This window comes from Neophocaena asiaeorientalis, unplaced genomic scaffold (assembly GCF_003031525.2).
Source record: "Neophocaena asiaeorientalis asiaeorientalis breed wild unplaced genomic scaffold, Neophocaena_asiaeorientalis_V1.1 scaffold547, whole genome shotgun sequence".
Lineage (NCBI taxonomy): Eukaryota > Metazoa > Chordata > Mammalia > Artiodactyla > Phocoenidae > Neophocaena > Neophocaena asiaeorientalis.
In genome coordinates, this window is record NW_020185330.1 from 1552991 (window position 1) to 1578604 (window position 25614).

The 25614-nt window shown below is 36.7% G+C and overlaps 1 protein-coding gene across 1 annotated transcript in view; it reads left to right on the top strand.

Annotated features, from left to right (window-relative positions):
- GPR137C (G protein-coupled receptor 137C) overlaps positions 1-25614 on the top strand; it is a 54214-nt gene that overhangs the window by 3086 nt on the left and 25514 nt on the right. The window contains exon 5 of the mRNA XM_024734758.1: positions 1-364. Coding sequence (XP_024590526.1) covers positions 1-364 — 364 coding nt within the window. The remainder of the gene's footprint in view (positions 365-25614) is intronic.

The following is a 25614-nucleotide window of genomic DNA, read 5'->3' on the forward strand; positions in this document are numbered from 1 at the left end:
CGAGCCCTCCACGCCCGGCGGGGGCGGCGGAGGCGCCGCGGTGCCGGGCTCCGTGCAGTTGGCGCTGAGCATCCTGCACGCCCTGCTCTACGCCGCGCTCTTCGCCTTTGCCTACCTGCAGCTGTGGCGGCTGCTCCTGTACCGTGAGCGGCGGCTGAGTTACCAGAGCCTCTGCCTCTTCCTCTGTCTCCTGTGGGCAGCGCTCAGGACCACCCTCTTCTCCGCCGCCTTCTCGCTCAGCGGCTCCCTGCCCCTGCTCCGGCCGCCCGCTCACCTGCACTTCTTCCCCCACTGGCTGCTCTACTGCTTCCCCTCCTGTCTCCAGTTCTCCACGCTCTGTCTCCTCAACCTCTACCTAGCGGAGGTAAGGCGGGAGGACCAGCACGCGGGGCCGGGCGGGAGAGCGGGGCCGCCGAGTTCAACTCGGGCTGAGGACCGGTGCGGGGTGGGTGCGAACCGCGAGAGGCGGACTCGAGAGCAGCCCGGGGGAAACCGAGGCACGCATGGTGTGTGCGCCAGGGTTCTCGTCTTAAACTTAAGCAGCCGATCGGCTCGGCGATTGAGGGGCTTGCGGGGTGTGAGCGAGAGTGTGTGTTCCGACAACTTGAAACAGCAGGACCAGCCTTTGTTCAGCTTCCTGGCTCTCTAAGGGCCAGGTGTCGGTGCCACCGACAAAGTGGCATCGCAAAAAGTAGCAGCCCCGGTAGCTCTGCTGAAGCTGGACTGTGTTGAGAGAGGTTGGATGCTGAGGTAGCAGCAGCTCTGCTGAAGCTGGACTGCTGCCAGCCATTACGTCACCAGGCAGAGCTGTTCCTCTGCTATTGTTGCTGCGTTTCTTTTATTAGAAGCTTTATTCTCTCCTGCATCTCCTTTCCCCGGGCTCGATAAGCCTCACACAGATTCCGTTCGATAGTTCTCCGGCGGGGTTAATAAGCAATAACCAATGTCGAGGATCAGTATAAAGACCTCCGTAAAGCCCCGAGTGTGTTTGCCCCAGTTGCTTCATGTTTTGTTTTGGCTATTTATCCTACCTCTTATAGACTAGTCTTTTTTTTTTTTTTTTTTTTTGAGCTAATTAAGAGAGAAAATACTAGCTTAACCTGCGCCTATTGCAGAAACAAACCACCAAACTGTTTTTTCAATAACTTGCTTAATAGCTGGAACCTAATCACACCCCCTTTCTCTTTTATGAGGAATTGCTGGTTGGTTTGCATTGTTCTGCAGCACTTAGGTATTTAACCCATTTCAAACAGGTTTGGGAGTGTAAGGTTGTCAATCAGGTGTGCCAGCTAGTGGTATTTAAGCCACAGTATTTTGAGAATTTCCAAAAAAAAAAAAAAACAATCCCTCCGCCCTCCCCGCAAAAAAAAAATCTTGAGGAGGAGAGGAAACAAGGTGACATCATATGCTTAATACTGACTAGTATAGAACAATATTGGTCTATGCAGCTAATCCTCTCAAAGGCTTTTGGAGGTGATGAGAATTAACATAGTTCTGAGCAAAAGTAAAAAAACATTTGAGGCAGATTAAGTGTTTATATTCCCTGCGTAAACCAACTCTTTTCTCCCATAATAGCTAGGAAGTAGAATGCATAATTTTAAAAGCACAGTCATAACTTCAGCTTTTTACCACACTAAAAACAACAGTTCAGAATAGGCAACAAAACTAATTTAACTTTAATTCCCCATCATTTGGAAGTCCAAGCAATACAATGACAAAAACCCAAACATTAAGAAGCAGTAAGTAAAAAGCATGGGTAATCATAAATCAAATAAACATGCCAGTCATGTCACTTATTTGAAGATGTTCTGATCTTCTAGTTGTTGTTTAAACTGTTATAACACTTCAGTCCTTCATAGTTAAGCTGATAGATTGTATTCTTCCTGACACAATTTCTGATACACTACCAGCGACATCTCATCACTAAAGCTTTGCTCTAGCTTCAGATATAGTTAATTTACCTCAGAGTGACTAGCAGTCCTTAGGCCATGAGTATCAGATAATTTGTTTTTCCCCTATGCATTTTTGACTAACAAAGTCATATTAATGACTCATCGTAAAATAATTGGTGGGCATTTCATAAAGTAGCTAAATACTCTTTTTACTTTTTTCTTGAAATATAACATGAAGTACATAAAGCTTAAGTATACAGCTAGGTGAAATTTTACATACACTCGTGTTACCACCACTAGATTAAAATATACAGCATTTTCAGTGCCCCAGAAGGTCCCCTTGTGCCCTTTACCAGTCATACCTGTCACCCTGAGGTAAACACAATGTGACTAAACATTATCACAATAGAAAAAAAGCATCTGTATTTTAGCTCAAAATTCTAAAAGTATACTTCTACGGCATAAACTACACAATATCCAGATTGGGTTTTCAGTCTTTTGATTGCTGTTATTCCAAGCTAGTGACAGAGAATTTAAACGTCTAAAAGTCTTCCTGTTAAATGGATCTCTTGTTTGTTTCATGTACTTTTTAAAAAGCAATAAGATTCTGTTACCCTAGAAAACATAATTTGGAAAGAAGCTGAACTAAAGTTTTTTTCATTTTGTAGTGTCTCCTAGAAAGAGTGTAGGTTGTTTGTCTATCCCTTTTTTTTAGTAAAATTAACAATTTTAAGACACATAACTATAACTTGAACAAATTTTCAACCTGTTTAAAAAGAGATATTTTAACCAGAAATTTCCATATTCACTAGAAAAAATCCAAAGGAATCTATATTTAAAATAGTATTTGAATTCAAATTTTTATATCAATTTCAAGTAACTGGAAGCACACTTCTTATTGATCATTCTGAATGAATAAGGCTTTCCCAATGAGTTCGTTTTTTCTTTTTTTTAAATAAATTTATTTATTTATTTTTGGCTGCATTGGGTCTTCGTTGCTGTGCCCAGACTTTCTCTAGTTGCAGCGAGTGGGGGCTCCTGTTCATTGCAGTGCGCAGGCTTCTCATTGCGGTGGCCTCTCGTTCTGGAGCACGGGCTCTAGGTGCGCGGGCTTCAGTAGTTGTGACACGCAGGCTCAGTAGTTTTGGCTTGCAGGCTCTAGAGCACAGGCTCACTAGTTGTGGCGCACGGGCTTAGTTGCTCTGCGGCATGTGGGATCTTCCCAGACCAGGGCTCAAACCCGTGTCCCCTGCATTGGCAGGCGGATTCTTAACCACTGCGCCAGCAGAGAATCCCCCCAGTGAGTTCTTTGTGTTATAGCAAAGTGATAGGGAAAGTCTACATGGTGACAAAAACAAAACTTAACTAAAATTTGACTTTTTTTTTAACAAAAGGCCCTTATATCTGTTTTAAATAGTTGTGCTTCTTGATTACCAAATCACTCTGTCTTTACTGTCATATTAAATGCCAATTTCATTTTACTTTTGACCTCTTTAAAGTATTTGTTGTGTCCATTTCTCACTAATTAAAAACATCCTAACTTTAAGGACTTAGTTACAAAGAACCATAGAGCAGTGTAAAAATAAAGTTAGTAAAACAACCATTACTACTTTGACTACATTTTGCTAGTTCTTCTAAAAATAAGTTTTCAAAAAGTTAAGACTGGGCTTCCCTGGTGGTGCAGTGGTTAAGAATCCCCCTGCTAGTGCAGGGGACACAGGTTCGAGCCCTGGTCCGGGAAGATCCCACATGCTGCAGAGCAACTAAGCCCGTGCGCCACAACTAGTGAGCCTGCACTCTAGAGCCAGCAAGCCACAACTACTGAGCCCACGTGCCTAGAGCCCATGCTTCACAACAAAAGAAGCCACTGCAGTGAGAAGCCCGCACACTGCAAAGAAGAGCAGCCTCCCCTCGCCACAACTAGAGAAAGCCCGCGCACAGTAACGAAGACCCAACACAGCCAAAAATAAATAAAAAATAAATTTATATTAAAAAAAAAGTTAAGGGCTTCCCTGATTTCTTTTGTTGACTACACTTGAATGGAATTCAAATGAGGGGGAGTAGCCCTTTCTGAAATAATTAGATTTACCATACTTAACCTCCTGGAAGCAGATAGTTGAAAAAAAAAAAAAAAGAAAAACCTGTACACTAAGTTAAAAACACCTATTGAACTTTTTCCAGCATGATTAATAGAACATGTACTTTACCAGAGAATGGTTCACAGTCCTGTATGTTTAACAGAGAAGGTTTCAATCTTTAAAACAAATTATGTGATAAAACATGCTACCTACCATTGGAACAAGTAAAAGGACTAAAAATGAGTGTTGATAGTATACTATCTTTGGAGTATTGTTGATGCATGCCAAAATCAATGAGTTCATCTCCAAGACCCATAGTGACATTTTTTTCTTGCAATTTTGTAAAATGAGTGCCAGTTGCTTAATCGGGATAAAATGCAGTGACTAAATCACAGTGCCAAAACAGCTAGGAAAATTAAATTCAGAATCTTAACTCTTATATTCATGGATGCTATCATTGTCCCTGACATTGGATATATTCTTCCAAATATTGATGGAATGTCAAACAACATGGAGTGCAACTTAACAGGTACTTTGGTTTTGTTATAATGTTCTGTGATTTCTCACAAAAGTATTTCTACCACCTAAAATAGAAATTCCTTAAGGATAAGAAGTTATTTTATCATACTTTAATCTCATAGAACAATGGTGAATATATTTTTGAATGACAATCTTGAAAAGGCCAAAATCTTGAAAATATTTAGCTATCTAAAATTTGAGAGTTAATTTTGATGAGTATGTGAGGTAAATTATTTGTGTACCTTCTGGGATCTTTATATTTTCTGCTTAAAAGATTGCTTATGATACGAATGCTTAGATTCTCTTAGATTTTCTTGGTTTAGTTAGTTACTTCTGATTACTACAGGTAAAATCTTACTAATGAAGCCACTTTAATATATTAGAGTTTTGCTTAGCAAAACTATTCTTATATCATGGCAAATGCCCATGATAATTAGGGCTTTGCTAATTTGATTTCAACAAATTCTATTAAACAGAAAAGTCTGCAGAACAAGCAAGTCTCACATCATGAGTCAGTTACTATTTACTGGAAATCGTGGTTTTGTCAATGTTGGGTTTTTATCCATAACTGTGATTATGAACTGTCTTTATCCAAATCTTCTAAACTGTTCTATCCATTAACTTGATTCTGTTTTTCCTGAGATCATCTGTGAAGCAAGAGTTTGCGATACAGTTCATGGCAAAGACCTGATTACAATGCCTTACATTCTATGTGATTTAATATTTTCAAAGCACTTCATAACAGTTGTCTTCATAACCCCTATGAAATAGGTAGATATAAACAAGGTGTGATTTGTCCAAGGTTTTATGGCTTATATAATATGTATCAGAAATGAGACTACTGCATAGCCCATAGGCTATAAAGTCTTGTCAAGTGATCATTCCCTGTGAACTTTTCTGAATACCATTAACACTGTTTATTATTTAGTGCTCACTATTTAACTTGCTTTCCCATTTTCCACCATTTCAAACCTTTTCCACTCTCCAGCAAACTTTTTTCCTCCTTCATACTCAGCACATGACCCTCGCCTCCTAGTTTATAGAAATAGAAACCAGGGCCATCTGGCTGAACAGAGATTCCGAGAAATGCCTTAAAATGCTACAGAGAGCATTTAATCCCTTTCAATGAATGATTGAGCTGGTAAGTGAGGAAGTTCCTCAGAGACAAGAAACCACAAAAAAAGAAGTGAATATGAAATTATAAAGTACCATACAAATGTTTGTCTTGGGTTTGGGGGTAGTTGCTAGCTGCTTCCTGCTAGCCTAAAGCCTGGATTTCAATGTGCTGGGGTTCTGAAGAGGTGACATAGGAGGCAATACCTGGTGGCGAGGTCTAAACAAAGAACTCATCTGCTCCAACTTAATGCCAGGACTCTCGGAACACACAGCTTCAGTGGATGAATTATGGGATAAGTAAGGAGGTCCTTAGAGGTTGGTGGTGGGATTTATGCTTGTCTCTGCCTTGGCTCTGGGTGAAGGAGGTACAAATTGAGGAAAGAAATGTCTTCTCTGAAAATGCGTAACAAGCTTATTCCCACACAAGTTTGAAGTCTGAAATCACACTTCTGTGATTTTAGAGGGGGAAAAATCCTGGGTTGGTGGTAACCTCAAGGACCTGGAAGGAGCAAATGCAAATAATCTGTTGAGGAGTGTACTATACTCCCAGAATCCTGACAAATAAAATTTGAAAGAACATGAGCTCATAATGAAAAATCACTCTAGGGACTCTTCCCTGCAAAGATTGAAGATGTCAGAATGATCAGATAGGTTGTATAAAATTTTCACTTATCTGATTTAAGTAAGTAAACACTGGTGATATATGATAAAGGAATAATCAAAATTGACTAGGCACGTTTGGAGAAAAGTCATTTTTTAAGTGAAAAATACAATTAAAATTAGAAACTGAAATGAACTGAACAGATTAAATAGCTAAAAAGAAATCATTAAGCTCAAAGATCTGAGGGAGAAAATCACCCAGAATATAGCCCAGAGAAATAAAAGATGGAAATAAGAGATTAAGAGAGAATGAAGATATAATGAGCAGGTCCAGTGTATATCTAATTAGAATTTCAGAGAAATTACTTAATAATGACTTAGAGTTTTCCCAAATTTATGAAAGATGCCAAATTTCAAATTCAGAGAGCCCAAAAATCCCAAGACAGGTTAAAAGAAAATGAACAAAGAGTAAAACCTCAAAATACCAAAGACAAAATGTTTTTAAAACAATTAGAGATAATATTACCAACAAAGGAATGAAAGTTAGTTTTTGTTGGCATTTCATTAACAGCTAATGAATCCAGAAGATGGTGAAACATCTTGAAAATGCTGAGAGAAAATAACCAGCAAAAATCTACCCACAATAAAACTATCAATAATAAGGGTGAAATAAAAGCTAAGTTGGGAGTGACATCAGCAAGATGGTGATGGACCCTCCATCCCCCTGAAAACATACTGATCAGCAACAAGTCACAAATTCCCTTTGTGAGAAATCCAGAAACGAATTGAAAGGCTCCTGCACTGCTGGTGAACACAAAACGAGAATCACCAAAACCAGTAGGGAGATTTGGGACAGACTCTCGTCAGAGTCCCTGACCCCAGCACAGTGCCATAAAATTGGGAAGAGACCTCCTAGGTCTCAGCTTCTCCTAGAGGAGGGAAGGGGTTAGTTCACATGTCCAGCACCCCAGCTTTTCTTGGGGAGCTCCCCAGAGATCAGGCTTCTGTCTTGCCAGTCTTAGAACTCTGACAGGTTCAGTACAGTTTAGACACCTGGAGGAGAATGGAGACAGCAATTTGAACTGGCAGACAACATAGCTCCCCTGCTTCCTCAGCACAGAACGAGCAAACCAGAACTACAGCTTCCTGCTACTCCCTGAGGAGGGAAAGAGTTGGTAGAGGCCCCCAAAGTCTCTGGACAAGTTGATTGGTGACAGTGTTCTGCTGTCCAAGGCCAGTCCATGAAGATTGGGAGAGGTACCTGTTTTGTCTAATGCACAGACAGTAATGCAGAGAGTTGAGAAAAATGAAGAATCAGGCAGAGATGTTTCAAACAAAGCAAGATAAATCTCCAGAAACCCTAATGAAACAGAGGTATATAATTTACCTGACAGAGAATTCAAAATAACTGTCATTAAGATGCTAACTACAGGTAAGAGAACAAAGCATGAGAAATTTCAACAGAGATAGAAAATGTTAAGGGAATTCCCTGGCGGTCCAGTGGTTAGGACTTCGCTTTTCCACTGCAGGGGGCATGGGTTCAAACGCTGGTAAGGAAACTAAGATCCCACAAGCCACACAGCACAGCCAAAAATATATATATATATAGTACAAAACAGAAATCATGGAGCTGAAGAACATGAAAACAAGTGAAAAATTCACTTGAGCAGTTCATCAACGGACTAGATATCAGACAGGAGAAAGGATCAGTGAACTTTAAGACAAGTCATTGGAAATAATTTAGTCAGAAAAGAAAAAGGAATGAAAAAGAACGAACAAAACTAAAGGGACTTATGGTACACCATCAAACAGATCAATATACACATTGAATCCGAGACAGAGAAGAAAGTACCAGAAAGCTTATTCGATGATGATGATAATGATGACTGAAAAATTCCCAAAACTAGAGTAGAAAATGGACATCCAGATCCAAGAAGTCAAAAGAATACAAAGAAATCTACACCAAGACACATTATAATCAAATTATCAGAAGTCAAAGGCCTTTGAATTTTGAAAGCAGAGAAGGAAGAGACTTGTCACAGGGGAACCCCTACAAGACTATAAGAAATTTTTCAGCAGAAATTTTGCAGGCCAGAAAAAGAGCAGGATAATCTTATTAAAGTGCTAAGAGAAAACAACAACAAAATGCCAAGTAAGAATAACATACTCTGCAAAACTAGCCTTCAAAAAATAGAGAGATCATGACCTTCCCAGATAAACAAAAGCTGAAGGTCACCACTAGACCTGTCTTGTAAGAAATGCTAAAGAGAGTTCTTCAGGTTGAAACAAAATGATGCTAAAAAGTAACACAATAGCATAAGTATGAAACTCATTGATAAAGACGAATATATAGTCAAATACAGAATATTGTATTACTATAATGGTGGTGGGTAAATCACTTTTAATTCTAGTATAAAAGTTAAGAATAAATATTAAAATAACTATAAAGATATTAAAAGATAAACAGATGTAAATTATGACAACAATAAAATGTTGGAGGGTGGGTGGAAGAAGTTCAAGTGTAGAGTTTTTGTATGCAGTTGAATTTATCAGCTTTAAATAGACTGTTTCATAAGATATTTTTTGTAAGCCTTAAGGTAACCACACACACGGACATACACCACGCACACACTATAGAAGTTACACAAAATTAAAATGGAAAATAATCAAAGTATATCAATATGAAAAAAATTAAAACAGGAAGACAGCAAGAGAGGAAATAACAGACCAAAGAACTACAAAGCTAATAGAAGAACATCAACAAAATAGCAATATAAATAGTTTCTTTCCAGTAAGTACTTTAAATGTAAATTGATTAAACTCCCCAATCAAAGGACATAAGAGTTGCTGAATGGACTAAAAATATAAAAGACCAAACTGTATGCTGTCTACAAGAAACTCACTTTCAATTTAAGGGTACACGTAGACTGAAAGTAAAAGGATGGAAAAAGATACTATGCAAATAGTAACCAAAAGAATGCAGGGGTTGCTTTAGTTAGACAAAATAGACTTTAAGTCAAAAACTGTCATAAGAGGCAAAGAAGGACATTATATTATTATATTATGAAACGGTCAATCCACCAGGTAGATATAACAATTATAAATATGCATCCAACATCAGAGTACCTAAACATATAAAACAAATATTGACAGAACTGAAGGGAGAAATAAGACAGTAACACCATAACAGTAAGAGACTTTAATGCCCCACTTTCAATAACGGATAGAACATCCAGACAGAAGATCAATAAAGAAACCAAGCACTTGAGCAACATTATGGACCAAATGGCACTGACAGACATATGTAGAACATTTCACACAACAGCAGCAAAATACACATTCTTCTCACGCACACATAGATCTTGCTCCAGGGTAGATGCATATTAGGTCACAAAATAAGTCTTAGTACATTTAAGAAGATTAAGATCATACAAAGTATCTTTTCTGACTACAGTGAAATGAAACTAAAACTCAATAGCAGAAGTAAAACTGGAAAATTTACAGCTATGTGAAAATTAACACACTGTTGAACAACCATTGGGTCAAAGAAGAAATCAAAAAGGAAATTAGAAAATATGTCTTGACAAAAGAAAACACAACATTCCCCAAATTATGGGTTGCAGCAAAAGCAGTACTAAGAGAGATTTCCATAAGCACCTACATTTGAAAAGGAGAAAGATCTTAGATGAACAGCCTAACTTTACACCTCAAGGAGCTGAAAAAAAGAACAAATTAAGCCCAGAATTAGCAGAAGGAAGGAGATAACAAAGATCAGAGCAGAAATAAACAAAATAGAGAATTAAAAAACAATTTAAAAAATTGATGAAACTAAGTTTTTTGAAAAGCTAAATAAAATTGACAAACTCTTAGCTAGACAATTAAGAAAAAAAGACAAAATAAGTAAAAGCAGAAATGAAAGAAGAGACATTACAACTGATGCCACAGAAATAAAAAGGGTCATAAGAGACTACTATAAGTAGTTATATACCAACAAGCTGAATAACTGAGAAGAAATGGATAAATTCCCATAAACATACAACCTACCAAGACTGAATCATGAAGAAACAGAAAGTATGAACAGACCTATAACTAGTATGGAGATTGAATCAATAATCAAAAAGCTCCCAATAAAGAAACGTCCAGACCCAAATGGCTCACTGGAGAATTCTACCAAATATTTAAAGAGTTAATGTCAGTTATTCTCAAACATTTCCAAAAAAAATTGAAGAGAGAAGACTTCCTAACTAGTTCAATGAGGCCAGCATCACCTTGATACTAAAGCCAAAGATACCACCTGAAAAGAAAACTACAGGCCAGTATTCCTGATGAATATAGATGCAAAAGTCCTCAACAAAATACTATCAAACTGAATCCAACAGCACATTAAAAGTATTATACACCATGACCAAGTGGGAATTACCTCTGAGATGTATGGATGGTTCAAGAAAATCAATGAATGTAATATACCACATTAACAGAACAAAAGATAAGTCACATCTTTACAATAGATGCAGAAAAGGCATTTGACAAAATTTAACACCCTTTCATGATAAAAACTCAACAAACTAAGAATAGAAAAAAATTACTTCAATGTAACAAAAAAAAGCTACAACTAACATCATTTTTTTTAATGTCTTGAGATATTTTCTAATTTCCCTTCTGCTTTCTTCCTTGACCCAATGGTTCTTCAAGAATGTGTTGTTTAATTTTCTAGTTTTACTTCTGCTCTTAGAAAATATAAAGAATATAAAAAACATGCAAGGAAATAACAAAAAATGCCAGTCATTGAGTATAACTTCTTTTTATTTCATGGAACACTTTTAGAAATTGACAACATACTAGAGCATGAAAGCAACACTTAACAAATTAGAGGCAGTGAGACACAGTGACTGAGAGTACATCTCAACCACTTACTGGCTCTGCCTATGTCCCATTTCCAAAAATGGGTAATAATAATGCATACTCCATAGGGTTATTGTGAGGACTAACTGATACAAAAATCAGAAAACATAATTATAAAAATAACTTCAGGGAACTATATTCAATATCTTGTCATAAACCATATTGGAAAAGAATATATGTATAACTGAATCACTTTGCTATACAGCAGAAATTAACACAACATTGTAAATCAACTATACTTCAATCATTTTTTTAAAAAAATAATTGCAAATATCTCATGAACGTAGATTCAAAAATCCTTGACAAATCAACTCCAAATATATAGATAAAGGATAACATATCATGACCAAATATGTTTTATCCCAAGAATACAACATTGGTTTAACATTCAAAAATCAATGTAATAAACCATATTTGCAGTGTAGGGGAGAAAATCATATCATCTCAATAGATACAGAAAAAGAATTTGACAAAATTCAACAACCATTCATGATTTTTTTAAAAATCAACTTTTAGCAAACTAAGAACAGAAATTCCTCAATCTACTAAAGAGCATCTACAAAAATACCTATAGCCAACATAATAATGATGAAAGACTGAAAGATTACTCCCTATGCAAGAGGCAGGTACTTCACTTCTCGTCCTAGCCATTGTGCTGGAGGTTCAGCCGTTGCAACAAGGTAAGGAAAAGAAGACAAACATTAGAAAGAAAGAAGTAAAATTGTCTTTATTTGTAGGTGACATGATTGAAGAAAAAATTTTAATGAACGTACGAAAATCAACTAGAGCTAATAAGTGAATTTAAGAAGTTTGCAGGATAAAACTATTTCATATACTAGCAGAAAACAATTGAAAAAAGAAATATTAAAACAATTCCATTTACGATAGTGCCCCACCCCAAGTTAAAATATTTATGAATAAACAATATATGTGCAAGATCTTTACAATGAAAACTACAAAACTACTGAGAGAAATTAAAGAAGGCCTAAGTAAATGGCAAAAAATACCCTGGAAGACCCATTATTTTTAAGATATCACTTCTCCCCTAAATTGATATATATATTCAATGCAATCCCAATTAAAATATTAGCAGGATTTTTTGGTAGCAGTTGCCAAGATTATTTTTAAATATATGTAGAAATACAAAGCATTTAGAATAGCGGAAACAATTTTGAAAAAGAAAACCAAAGTTGGATGATCACACTACCTGATTTCAAGACTTCCTGTAAAGCTATAGTAATTGAGACACTGTAATACTAGGGAAAAGATAGACATATAGATCAATGGAGAAGAAATGAGAATGCAGAATTAGACCCACACATATATAGTCAATAGACTTTTTACAAAGGTGCCCAGGTAATTGAGTGAGGAAACGAACATTTTTTTCAATAAATGGTTCTGAAATAATTGGGTATCCGTATGGGGAACAATGAATACTGATTCTTACGTCACACCATACTTAGAAATCTACTTGCTATGGATCATAGACCTAAATGTAAAAGCTAAAACTCGTAGAAGAAAATCTTCATTACTTTGTAGGAGCCAGACATTTCTTAGGAAACAAAAAGCATGAACCAAAATTGACAAGACTTCATCAAAATAAAATCTTGTTTTTTGCAAAACAGGTAATGATTTGCAGCACATGTATCTGGCAAAGTACTTGTATCCAGAATAAATGAAGAACTCTTACAACTCAACAGTAAGAAAATCCAATAAATATGGGCAAAATATTTTAAGACACTTCACAAAAGATGTATGCATGGCCAAGAAGCACATGAAAAGATGCTCATGATCGTTAGAAATCAGGAAAATGAAAATTACAACAATGAGATACCATTAAATATTGACTAGAAAGACTAAAAAAAGGTTATACCAAGTATTGCCAAAGATGTGTATTAATAAGAAAATATAGCCTGATGATAGGAATATAGTTTTACAACCACTTTGGAAAGCAGTTGGACAGTTTTTGAAAAGTGAAACGCCATAAAACAACTGTTGAAGTCCTAGAGGCCCAAGAGAAACAAAAGCATATGTCCATACAAAAACTTGAATGTGAATGTTCATAGTAGCTTTATTCACAATGGCCCAAAACTGAAATTAACCCAAATATCCATAAAAAGCAAAGGGATAAACAAAATATGGTATATCCATACAAAGGAGTATACTTTGCAGTAAGAGAGGAACGTGCTAGTGATAAAAACAACATGGATGTATCTAAAAAATCAGTATGTAGAATGAAAGAAACCAGACAAAAATGAGCTCACACTATGGCATTACATTTATATTAAATTTTAGAAAATGCAGACTAACCTATAGTCACAAAAAGTGGATGACCTATTGCTTGGGGCCTGGGGCAGGATGAAATTTAGTGCGTGTGGAAAGATTCTGTATTTGATTGCAATGGTGGTTTCACAGGTTGCAAAAGTATGACAAAACTCATCAAATTGTGCACCCACATACATATATTATACCTCAATGAAATTGATTCCCCCTGCAAAAACAAAAACAGTGCAGAGGTTTGAAATATAATCTGAGAATAAGACCTAAAGTGAGGAAGAATGTAAAAAGTGTAGCCCCGTCACTTAGCAGCTCTGTGTAACTTCATAAAGTTATGTGGGTAAATGACATAACCTCTCTATGCCTATTTCCTCATTTATAAAAATGAGAATGATAATAGTACTTACCTCATAGAATCATTATGAGGAGTAAAGTATATAATTCATATAAAATCTTTAGAGTGGTACCTGCCAAATGGTGTTGATTGTTAGCTATTAATATTAAATTTCAAAAAATTGGGATTTCTTAGACTATGTTCTCTCACCCCCAAATAACTCTTTGAATTCAGTAACAGAAATAAAGTGTGAAAGTTTATTTAGAAAAATTTTAAACACTTATGAACACATGGGTAAAGGATGTAATCACAATGAAATTTAGAAAATACTTAGAATATGATAATAAAAATACTATATATCAGAACTTTATATGAAGCAGCTAAACTGGCACACAGAAGTAAATCTGGAACTTCAAATGTTTACATTAGAAAAGCAGAGCCTGAAATTTAGCAAGTTAAGTAAGCATCCAATTTTATGTTAAAAAAAAAAGATAAACCCAAAGGAAACAAGCAGAAGGAAATTAATGTAGAGATTAATAAAATAGAAAACATAATAATAAAGAGGCTTAACAAAACCAAGAGCTACCTCATACTTTTTTTTCATGGTCCAGTTTCTTCAGGGGTGACCATGTACGTACTCACCATCTTCTCACTTCCCCAGCCACTCTAATCTGCTTTGCCCCATCACTCTACCAAAAGAGCTGTTGCCTAAGGCTCACAGTGACCTTCCTATCAACAAGTTCATTAGGCACTTTTCAGTCCTCACCCAGGTTCATCTCTCAGCAGCAATTGACTCCATAATTTTCTCTATAACACTTCCACTGGCTAGCACACTGTCCTGGATTTTTTTTTAAACTACCTTGCTTGCTTCTCTTCACACTCATCTGCCTCTGTCTTGCCCTCAGAGGTTGAAGATTCTCAAGACCTAAGCCTAGGTCCCTTGCTCTTGCCAAGTGATTACATCCACATTCTTGGTATCGTACCACTTAAAAGCAGATGACTCACGTACACATATCTATGATCCTAACACAGACTCTGAGCTCTCGCTTTCTATATTCTACACCTATTTGACATCTCTTCAAGGATATCTGAAGCCCTCAGATTCAGCACATCCATATCCAGCATATTCAACTGAGCTCAGGATCTTTCCTCCTCCCTCCCCATGCTACCCCTATTTTCCCCAAAACCTCACCTTCCTCTTTTCTTCCCCATTTCAGTGACTGGCACTGCTATCCATGTATTTACATAGTTCAGAAACCTATGAGTCATTGATGCTGCCTTCTCTCTCATACCTCACATTCACCCCATTACCAAAGCCTGTCTGTCACCTCCTAACATCTCTTAAGTCCATTCACTTCTTCCCATCCACAATGCCTGGTGCATACTACCATCTATCTATTATTGCCTAGTCTATGGCAGTTAGCCTCCTAATTGCTGTGTCTATATCCTCTGTGTCTCACTCAAAAAGAGCTTCCTTTAAAACAGGGGTCCCAAACTCAAAGGCCTAGAGGGCCCTGGATATTACCCTCTGAGAGATAATAGGGAATGGTAGTGACTATGGTGTACTAGAGAGCATATATCTAAAGAGGGCACTACATTAATTCAGTTCCAGCTGTGAGATGACATTGACAAATCATCTGATTTTTCAAGGGAAAGAAATTTGGATTTTTTTGATAGGAAATCTACTTTTTAAATAATGGAATTGAAGTATTGTTTAAAAAAAAATACCATAGGCTAACACTGGTTAAGCCAAACAAAACATTTTGTGAAACAGATCCAACCCATAGGCTACTAATCTGTATTTCCTTCTCCTCCCCCTTTTGTTTTTTCTGTATTATCTTCCTTAGAGAAATAAAACAAATCAACACCATATTTTCTTTATAATGTCCGTATAACAAAGCTAAATTACATTTAATACCCATCAACATTAGTTAAAATGAACTCTGAGTAATTTACGCCTTAATTTATGGGAAGTTTATGTTGTTCTAAGTTTGACCAAATATAAAGAAAGTACCATACATCCCCTTGTGATATACCATCAATGTCTGCCTCGCTCTACTGTACTATATACATTGCTTTAGGTCAGCCATTATTGTACATTTGTTTTGAAGGAAATTTTGCATGCTTTTCAGCACCTAATATGTGTGATCAATGCTTAATGATTTGGATGGTTGGGCAAATTCATGGTAAAGTAAAGGAGTTTAAAAGAAATTTTTCCTTCTCTTCCTCCACACAAATAAAATCAGAATCTCTAACTTAGCGAAGTAGAACTTTGCATCTAACTTGTTTTAACTAAAGACAAACTTCTATAAATTAAGTGTCCTTGTTATCTTTTTATTTTAACTTTGTTGAGGAGTCTGTTTAAGTAGTTTAATTTCATCAATAGTCCTGAACTAGAATTCTGAGAATATGAGTTCTGGTCCAAATCCTATTCTACTTGGCTAATTGATATTTGTCAAATCACTACTTTTCTGGGCCAGTTGTTTAATTTGTAAAGTGGTTAGTCTCAGTGATATCTAAGACACCTGTAGTTCTCATAGTCTGACACTGATAAAGCTTCTAGAATTTGAGGGTTTCTTTAAAAAATCTCTTCTTACTTTATGACCTAGTTCTGAAATCTAATACAGTATCTGTGAATGCTACCTCTGAGATATGAATGCCGATTTTTAAATTACACATATCATGTTAAAACCAAAGTTTAGTTTGTTTAGGACATAAATATTTAGAATCATCTGCTTTCTGAAATAAGGTGTAGCTGTATATTTCAAATCTGTATGTTCTAACTTTTAACAAAAATCCAGTTACAGCTGCCATTTTTCATTAGCATGTTGATCACATGCTACAGTTTTTTTTCAGCTTTAATATCTCAGTATAAAAATGCTTAAGTAATATTTTCTTCAACTTTTGTGCTCTTTCCTCAGCTATTGTGTTGGACTTTGTCCAGTTGCTAATGAAGCCACCTAGGCTGGTTTGAGGTGATACTGTGTACTCTAGGGAACTTTTCTGTCATACCGTGGAATTAGCAGGTTTTAAGCTAATGTGAATGATCATCACCACTGATTATGTTCAAACTGTTATTGTTCTTAAGAAATCTAGATGGAAAGAAAGCAAGCAGTGTTCCTTCTGCCTTTTTCTCCCTTGGGATATTCTATTACTTCTGATACATTCTGCCCTTTTTTTCCCCACCATTATCTGTCAGAACGATATTCTCCAATGACTCTGGCTCTCTGTCTTTATCTTTACAAAAAGCAATTCTGCTATCTTCCTAGTTTGAAAAGCATGAAAGGTTTTATGAAAATCAGTAATATACAATGGGGGATTTTGTGTTGGAAAAACTTTTTAAAGGATAGCACAGTTTCAGCCCAAATACAATTTAGATTAATTTCCTAACAATTCTAAATCCATAATGTATGAGACTCTTAGTTCAGAAATAAATTCTTTATATTCCTTAACATATGTTAAATTTTCTTCAGAGCTGTGCATAGTAAACTAATGAGCAATCCATAGTAACCTGTTATTTTTCAGGGTGATTTTCAATAATGAAAGCTCACAAATTTTCCTCCTTATAAAATTAATACTTCATTCCTGAAAAAATAGTTATTTATGCTTTTTAAAAAATATACTTCTAAGGGCTTCCCTGGTGGCGCAGTGGTTGAGAGTCCGCCTGCTGATGCGGGGGACACGGGTTTGTGCCGCGGTTGGGGAGATATATACACTTCTAGTTAAGTAAAGGGTATGGTAAAAGTACTTGATAGTCTGAAAAATAACACAAAATGAAGGTGTTAAACTGCTTCTAGATCATTATATTTTACTAAACTGATCATTTGGTTTCTGAATATATTTTTCTTGGGCATGTTAATTCTTCAGATCTTGAGCAGCTAACAAATAGTTGCAGTGACATATATATGACACTACTATTAATAAAGCAGTATTTGTCACCCTAAAAATGAAGGAATTAACTTGAACTATGTACCATCAAAGATCTAAATGTACAAATGTATCAAAGAAAACCAGGATCCCTATGAGCCTTGAATTAGGAGTCAGGACACCTGGGTTTTAATCCTTTCAATTTCCTGTGTATTCCTAGACAATCCACTTAATCTCTAAAGTGCAGCTTTATTTATAAAATTAAGTTATTGAATTAAATCTCTAAGGTTTCTCTTAGTCCAGGAGAAGCTGGGACAAGTTTCCAGTTGTCCTATCCCAGCAGAGTCTTACGGACAGTGCTTATTCTCCTAGCAACAATATGTGACAACACCTATGAAGTATTGCCAACCAGGAGAGCTTACCTGAGACATGCTGTCCAGGTTTTTTATTGGGGATCAGCCAGATAGGCAAGGAGCATCTCCCTGGCAGACTTTAATTACTCAGTCTCCAACCTCTTCAAAGGTCAAAATGATACCAAATGTCCTGGGTCACATTAATCACACGTTAGCATAAATTATTATGGTGGTCACATGGCCACCATAAATCACATTGTTAGCATAAATTATTTGGTATGGCCCAAGGCCCCAGGTAAACAAAGATATTCTTATCAGGCAAGATATTCCAAGGATTCAGAAATATCTTCCAAGAGCTAGGCAAGAGCCAGATCTTTCTGTGGAATGTGCAGGGTTTAGACAACTCAGGCCTGCTGAGTTAATCCTTTGCTGCATACTTTTCAGTGAAGTAATCCTCTAGAGCCTTCTTGAGGAAGGGTGCTTGGTGAGCAATTTCTGGAGGCTTTTCATGTCAAATATTTTTTGCTCTACTGTCATATTTAATTGATAGTTTATAGAATTCTAGGTTGGAGATAATTTTCCCTGAGGATTTTTAAGGTGTTGCTCCACTTCCGGTGTTGTTATTGAAGCTTGAAAGCCATTCTGATTCTTGATCCTTTCTATGTGAATTGTTTTTTTCTTTACTGAAAACTATTAGATTTTTCTTTGACCCTAGTGTTCTGAAATGATGTCTCTTCACATGGATCTGTTTTCTATCCATTTTGCTGGGCATTGAACATGCCCTTTTAATTTAGTCACATGTATCCTTTAGTTTGGGGAAACATTCTTGAATTTTTCATTTATTTTCTCCCCTCCTTTGTTTCTGTTCTCTCCTTCTGGAACTCCGAACATTTGGATGTTGGACATCCAAACAGATCTTTTTCTTACCTCTTCTCTCCTATTTTTCATCTGTGTTTTGTCTCTACTTTTTTTAGGGAGATTCCCCCAACTTCTAGCCCTTCTCTTGACATTTTAATTTCTACTAACTTGTTTAATTTCTGTAAGCTCTTTTTTTTCCCCTCTGACTTTTTTTTATTAACAGCATCTTGTTTTTGTTTCATGAATGCAATATTTTATCTCTCTGATTCTATTAACAATAACATTGTTTAGTTTTTTCTCTATAATTTTCTTTTTTCTATTAGTTTGTTGTGATCTCTATCTTTCATTGAAAACTTTTGAGCTATCTGGTTATCCTTGGCTGTCTGTTCATAATTAAGAGTGGAAGCTCTAAGCATGTGGGTGAGGCATGTACACACTAGGTGATCTGGCTGGACAATTTGTTAGGGAACCTATGATGATGGTATACTTAGGTCTTTCCTCTTGGGCCACTCAGATTTCTCTGGGGGAAAAGTATTCTAATCCTTCAGAGAATAAAGGTGTAGTTTACAATGCTTTGAGAACCTAGTCAGGGAAGAGGGTTTGGGCATGGGAGAATCCCTTTACTTGGTGTTCATTACTAATCTCCCTGTTTTTGGAATGGTGCAAAACTATCAACTGTGCCTGCCATCTAACTCTTACTCCAGGCCAGAATAGCCTCTTCAGAGAATAAACACCCAGATATCTGGCAGAATGAATAAGTGGCATTTCAGGGCATGGACTAGGGAAAGAGATTTAGGGATCTAACTGCTCTTAAACAGCTTTTATCTACCCCTGTTTTAGCCACTTCCACCTCTCAGTTCCAGTGGTACTTGGTTCTCTTGGTTCCTGAACCTTTTGAAGATTCTGAAATATTTATCAGGTTGGTTCTCAGTCCTCCTCACTACTGGCTTGGGATTCATCACATTTTGTTGATGATCCCTAAGACCACCCTCAGCCTCAGTGACTTGCTAGAAGGACTTAGAGTTGTTATACTCATGGTTACAGTTTGTTACAGTTCATGGGTAGGGTAAAATCAGCAAAGGGAAACGACACATGGAGTAAGGTCCAGAGGAAACCAGGAACAAGCTTCCAAGAGTCCTCTCCCAGTAGGGCCACATTCCTTCCATAATGAGTTGTGACAACATGTGAAATGTTACTTACCAAGGAAGCTTATTAGAAATTCAGTGCCAAAGTTTTTTATTGGGGCTTAGTCATGTAAGCACTCTTTGCCCAACACCAAAATTCCAGACTTCCATAAGGAAAGCAGGTGTTGTGTATAAACCATATTGTTTGCACAAGAAGCTTAGGCACAATGAAATACATTTATCATTTAGGGAATGGTGAGAATCTTTCCAAAAATCCGAGTTCCCAAATGCCAGCCAAGTACCAGCCTTACAAGCAGGCTTTTCTAAGGATAGCAGTCTCAGGCATACTATATTAACTCTTTTCTGCACACATATCCATCTGCTTTCTAGCTTCCAACACTTTGTTACTGTATCCTTTCCCATTCTACTCACATTTATGGGTTTATATCTTTTAAGAAAATCCCTTTGCTATTGTTTTAGTGGAGTTTCAGCTGAGAACAATTAGACATTTATCTTCAGTATTAACCTGGAATTTTATTAAATTGTAAATCAAAACACCCCACTTTAATTGTATAAAATCATTTTTAAGCAACTTGAGAGAAAACAGACTAAGCAAAGAGAAGAAACTTTAAATTTAAAAAAAGATGTTAGTATCCTAAGAGAATGACAGAAAGAGATTGTATCCTCTGTATCCTAGAAAGAAGAGGCTGCTGTAAAGAAAAAATATTGAGAAGATTTTTAAAAAGGAGTTTTTAAAAAATGAAATATAGGATAGGCATTGGAAAAGAACATCTGAGAAAAGTCTGGCTACTCACCTTATAGCTAAGGCATATAAAAGCTTCATTTTTTTTGCGGTACGCGGGCCTCTCACTGTTGTGGCCTCTCCCGTTGCGGAGCAACAGGCTCCGGACGCGCAGGCTCAGCGGCCATGGCTCACGGGCACAGCCGCTCCGCAGCATGTGGGATCTTCCCAGATCGGGGCATGAACCCGTGTCCCCTGCATCGGCAGGAGGACTCTCAACCACTGCGCGACCAGGGAAGCCCAAAAGCTTCATTTTTTTAATATGCAGCACTAGCAAGGGCAAGCTTGGGAATGGTGCACTACTCTCCATAGGAACTTAAATTGAGATGGAATCTAAGGAAACTGCTTCTGTGAAAGAAATCTACATAGTTGGAAATATATGCCTATCTATTCAGAATGGGGAAGAGACTTTGTTCACCCCAATTTATTTTTGCATCAATTCCAAAGTTTATATAGATATGTTCTCCAATAAAGTTTCTATTTCAAATCAACAAACATGGGAAAATTGACTTGACAAAACGAAATTGTAGGGGCTTCCCTGGTGGCGCAGTGGTTGGGAGTCTGCCTGCCAATGTAGGGATGCGGGTTCATGCCCCGGTCGGGGGGATCCCACATGCTGTGGAGCAGCTGGGCCCGTGAGCCATGGCCACTGAGCCTGCACGTCCGGAGCCTGTGCTCCGCAATGGGAGAGGCCACAATAGTGAGAGGCCTGCGTACCACAAAAAAAAAATTTTTTTTAAAGAAATTGTATAGAAAAGCACCCATTCTATAGGTATTTCAGTATCTACTATCTCCAAGCAGCATGGTTCTGAATGCCATGGGAGACAGTAAATGCTATATAGCTCCATGGTGACTCTTCCTCAAATCTTGGGATACCTGTATTAACTAAACTTATATTAGATAACATTCACAAATAAAATATATTTATCATACTCTCATCTTTCTTCCCTTTACTTGAAGAACTAAATAGGGAGACAAAAATGAGAGTCTGAATTACAAAATAACAAAATCATTTCAGATCACTCATAAATAGTTTAAATATTTTTAAATGTTTGCTAGTGATAAGTGTTTTAAATCTTCATTAATTCAAAAATTATAAACTGATGTTTTCTAAATTAGGGACTACTAGTTTGTAGGTAGGGAAAAAAGTAGGTTATATGATGAAAAACATTTGATATCCATCAACCCATATAATTGTTCATAATTTTAGAATAAAGAATAGTATCCTTCTAAAATAGCCCATTTAAATTCTAAAATTTGTGTGGAAATGCAAAAGACCCCAAATAGCCAAAGTAATCTTGAGAAAGAAGAACAGAGCTGGAGATATGCTCCTGACTTCAGACTATACTGCAAAGCTAAGTCATCAAAACAGTCTATCCTGGCACAAAAACAGACTTATAGATGAATGGAACAGAATAAAGAGCCCAGAATTAAACCCATGCACTTATGGTCAATTAATCTAGGACAAAAGAGGCAAGAATATACAATGGGGAAAAGACAAGTCTCTTCAATAAGTGGTGTGGGAAAAATGAACAGCTACATGTAAAAGAATGAAATTAGAACATATTCTCACACCATATACACAAATAAACTCAAAATGGATTAAAGACCAGAAGCCATAAAACTCCTAGAAGAAAACATAGGCAGAACATTCTTTAACCTGAATCATAGCAATATTTTTTGGATCTAAGGCAAAGAAAGCAAACACAAAAATAAACAAATGGGACCCAATCAAACATAAAAGCTTTTGTATAGCAAAGGAAACCATAAACAAAACAAAAAGACAACCTACTGAATGGGAGAAAATATTTGCAGATATGACCAATAAGGGATTAATATCCAAAACATAGAAACAGCTCATTCAACTCAACATCAATAAAAACAAACAACCTGATTAAAATATGGGCAGAAGACCTAATCAGATTTTTCCATAGAAAACATATAGATGGCCAACAGACACTAATCATCAGAGAAATGCAAATCAAAACCACATTGAAATATCACCTCACACCTGTCAGAATGGCTATTCATCAAAAAGACCACAAATAAATGTTGGTGAGGATGTGGAGAAAAGGGAACCCTCATACAGTGTTGGTGGGAGTGTAAATTGGTGCAGCCACTATGGAATATAGTATGGAGTTTCCTCAAAAACTAAAGATAAAGCTACCGTATGATCAAGCAATTCCACTCTTGGGTTTATATCTGAAGAAAGTGAAAACACTAATTCAAAAAGATACATGTACTCCAATGTTCATAGCAGCATCATTTACAATAGCCAAAATATGGAAACAACCTAAGTGTCCATCAACAGATAAATGGATAAAGAAGATGTGGTATACACATACAGTGGAGTACGACTCAGCCATAAAAATAGGATGAAATTTTACCATTTGCAACAACATGGATGTACTTGGAGGGTATTATGCTCAGTAAAATAAGTCAGACAGAGAAAGACAAATACCATATGTTATTGTTTGTATGTGGAATCTAAAAAATGAATGAATATAACAAAACAGAAACAGACTCACGGATATAGAGAACAAACTAGTGGTTACCGGGGAGAGAGGGAAGAGAGGGTATTAAGATAGGGGTATTAAGAAGTACAGACTACTATGTACACAGTACATAAATTGCAAGGATATATTATACAACACAGGGAATATGGCCAATATTTTATAATAACTTTAAATGGAGTATAATTTATGAAAAATTTTTGAATCACTATGTTGTACACCTGAAACTAATATAATCAAATATACTTCAATTTTCTTAAATGTTTAATTAAAAAGTAAAATAAAATGACCCATTTATTCAGTTTTTCTGATACTAAGAAAGACCTGGAAAGATATGGCCCCTCTGACATAAATTGGCATCAGCAAATCATTTACATGTATGCTATTTACCATTCTAAACTTCTGGAAATCTACATAAAGTACATGTTTACTGTGCTTCATGAACTATCATTCACTGTCTTAACATCTTAACAAATGATAATTGCTTGACATTTTTTATATTAATTTTGTTTACCTAGCATCATGTCCTGTTAGCTATATTCTACAAAATACTTGGAATCTACTAATATCAGGTCATCATTTTTAACCTTATTATAATCTCAATGTGATTGAAGCACCTGGTTGTGTTTACATGATGCATTGTAACATTCTGCAAATCTGGGACCACTGCTGACTTTTAATTCTTTCTTTGTTCAGCTCAACTCCCTCTCACACTCATTATTTATCCCATCCCATGACCTTTTAGATTACACTTTCTACCCTGTCCCCATTCTCTTCTTCATTTGAACCTTTTAAATGCCTTCACTGAACTCTAGCTTTTTCCAGACAACCCTTCGTAAACACCCCATCTCAATTTGTGGGAAGAACAGTCAGCCTGTTTTATGTTTCCCAGTACACCTTCTGATGTTATACCATCATCATTTGTCTTAAACCCATGCCATCTGATTAGGTCATCACTGGCTGTAATAATAACTTCCACTTTCCTGGATGAGTCATCACTTTCTTTCTCCTGGCCCTGTCTCTTGAACATCTATAGATGTCCTTCAAAGCCCATATTGATAATGCATCCACTGTCTCTCAATTCAGTGGCTTCTCAGAGCTCTAAAACCCTCCATTTCTATTTGAGCTACTCAGCAGCATGACCACACCTTGGATCAACTCTTGAAAATGAAGCAATTCTTTCCAACCAGTTTCTTCTCTTTCCCCTTATACATATGGAATTCATCCCTTTATATGTTTTTTATGCTCATCCTAACCTTTACTCACTTTACCCCTTTTGTTTCCCCACTCCGTTAGCTTCTTTTTGATGTCATTTGCATTTAGAACCTATGGTCAGTCTAGTATTCCTCATCCCTTGACTTTGCTGTGCCGATGTGGTTCACTCACCCACTTTTTCTTTCTCTGCAATAGTTCCACGTGTCTAAATAGTTCTAAATTTTTGCTTGAAAAATGCAAGGTAGTTATTTGAACTTTTTATAATGGTATCTTTTTTTCTGTTAGAGTGTTTCAATTTTCAAATTAGGAACCCTTACTGACCACATATACTGTCAACTGCCTGACTTTAACTGGACCTCTCTGCTTCTCAATATAATCTTTTATAGCCCTTCTATTCATGTGTTCCAAATGTTTTCCATATTCCAAGGGCTTAAATCTAACATCCCTTCTCAGGATATGACCTTGCCTCCTACTTTACTAGAAAAGAACAGAATCCATCTGCCAAATTCTCTCATCCATCTTCTCTACATCAAAATGTTGTGTCTATGCTACATCCCCACTTCTTATTCTAGCAAAGAGAAGTTTGTAGATTATTTTAAATTTTCTGTGCAGACCTCCAAATTTTTCTTCAACTATCTTTTCTTCCCTCTTGACTCAAATAGTATGTGTTTTCCTTTTCAGGGCTGACCTGCCTCACCTAGAGCCTTCTTTAGCAATTGAACTCTCCTTTCCTCACTCCCACTCTCCTCCATTTACCACTTCACCCCTCTAGTTCATTTTTGATCAGCAGATTATTAAATCAGAAACTGTGAAAATCTGAGATTTTACCCTACTTGAAAGCTGACAGGTTAGCCTGCCACAGTTTTGTAATGCATATACCAACAGAAAACAGAAGACCCATGGGTCAGAGAAAAAGACCATTTATTACTCATGGCGAAAAAACAAAAAGCAACCAAAGCAATATTTTGAATCAAGCGCCCAAGCCCAATTCCTGTAAGGCAACACAATGAGAGCCAGATGTTACCTGTGTATGAAGCAAGGTGTGTTACAGGAGAGAAACCCCAAAATGAGGAAGACAGACAGCCCTTATCTTCACTCTGGAATGTAAGCAAATCTTCACCAAGGAGAGAGAGGAAGACTTTACTCCCCTGGAATATCTCCAGG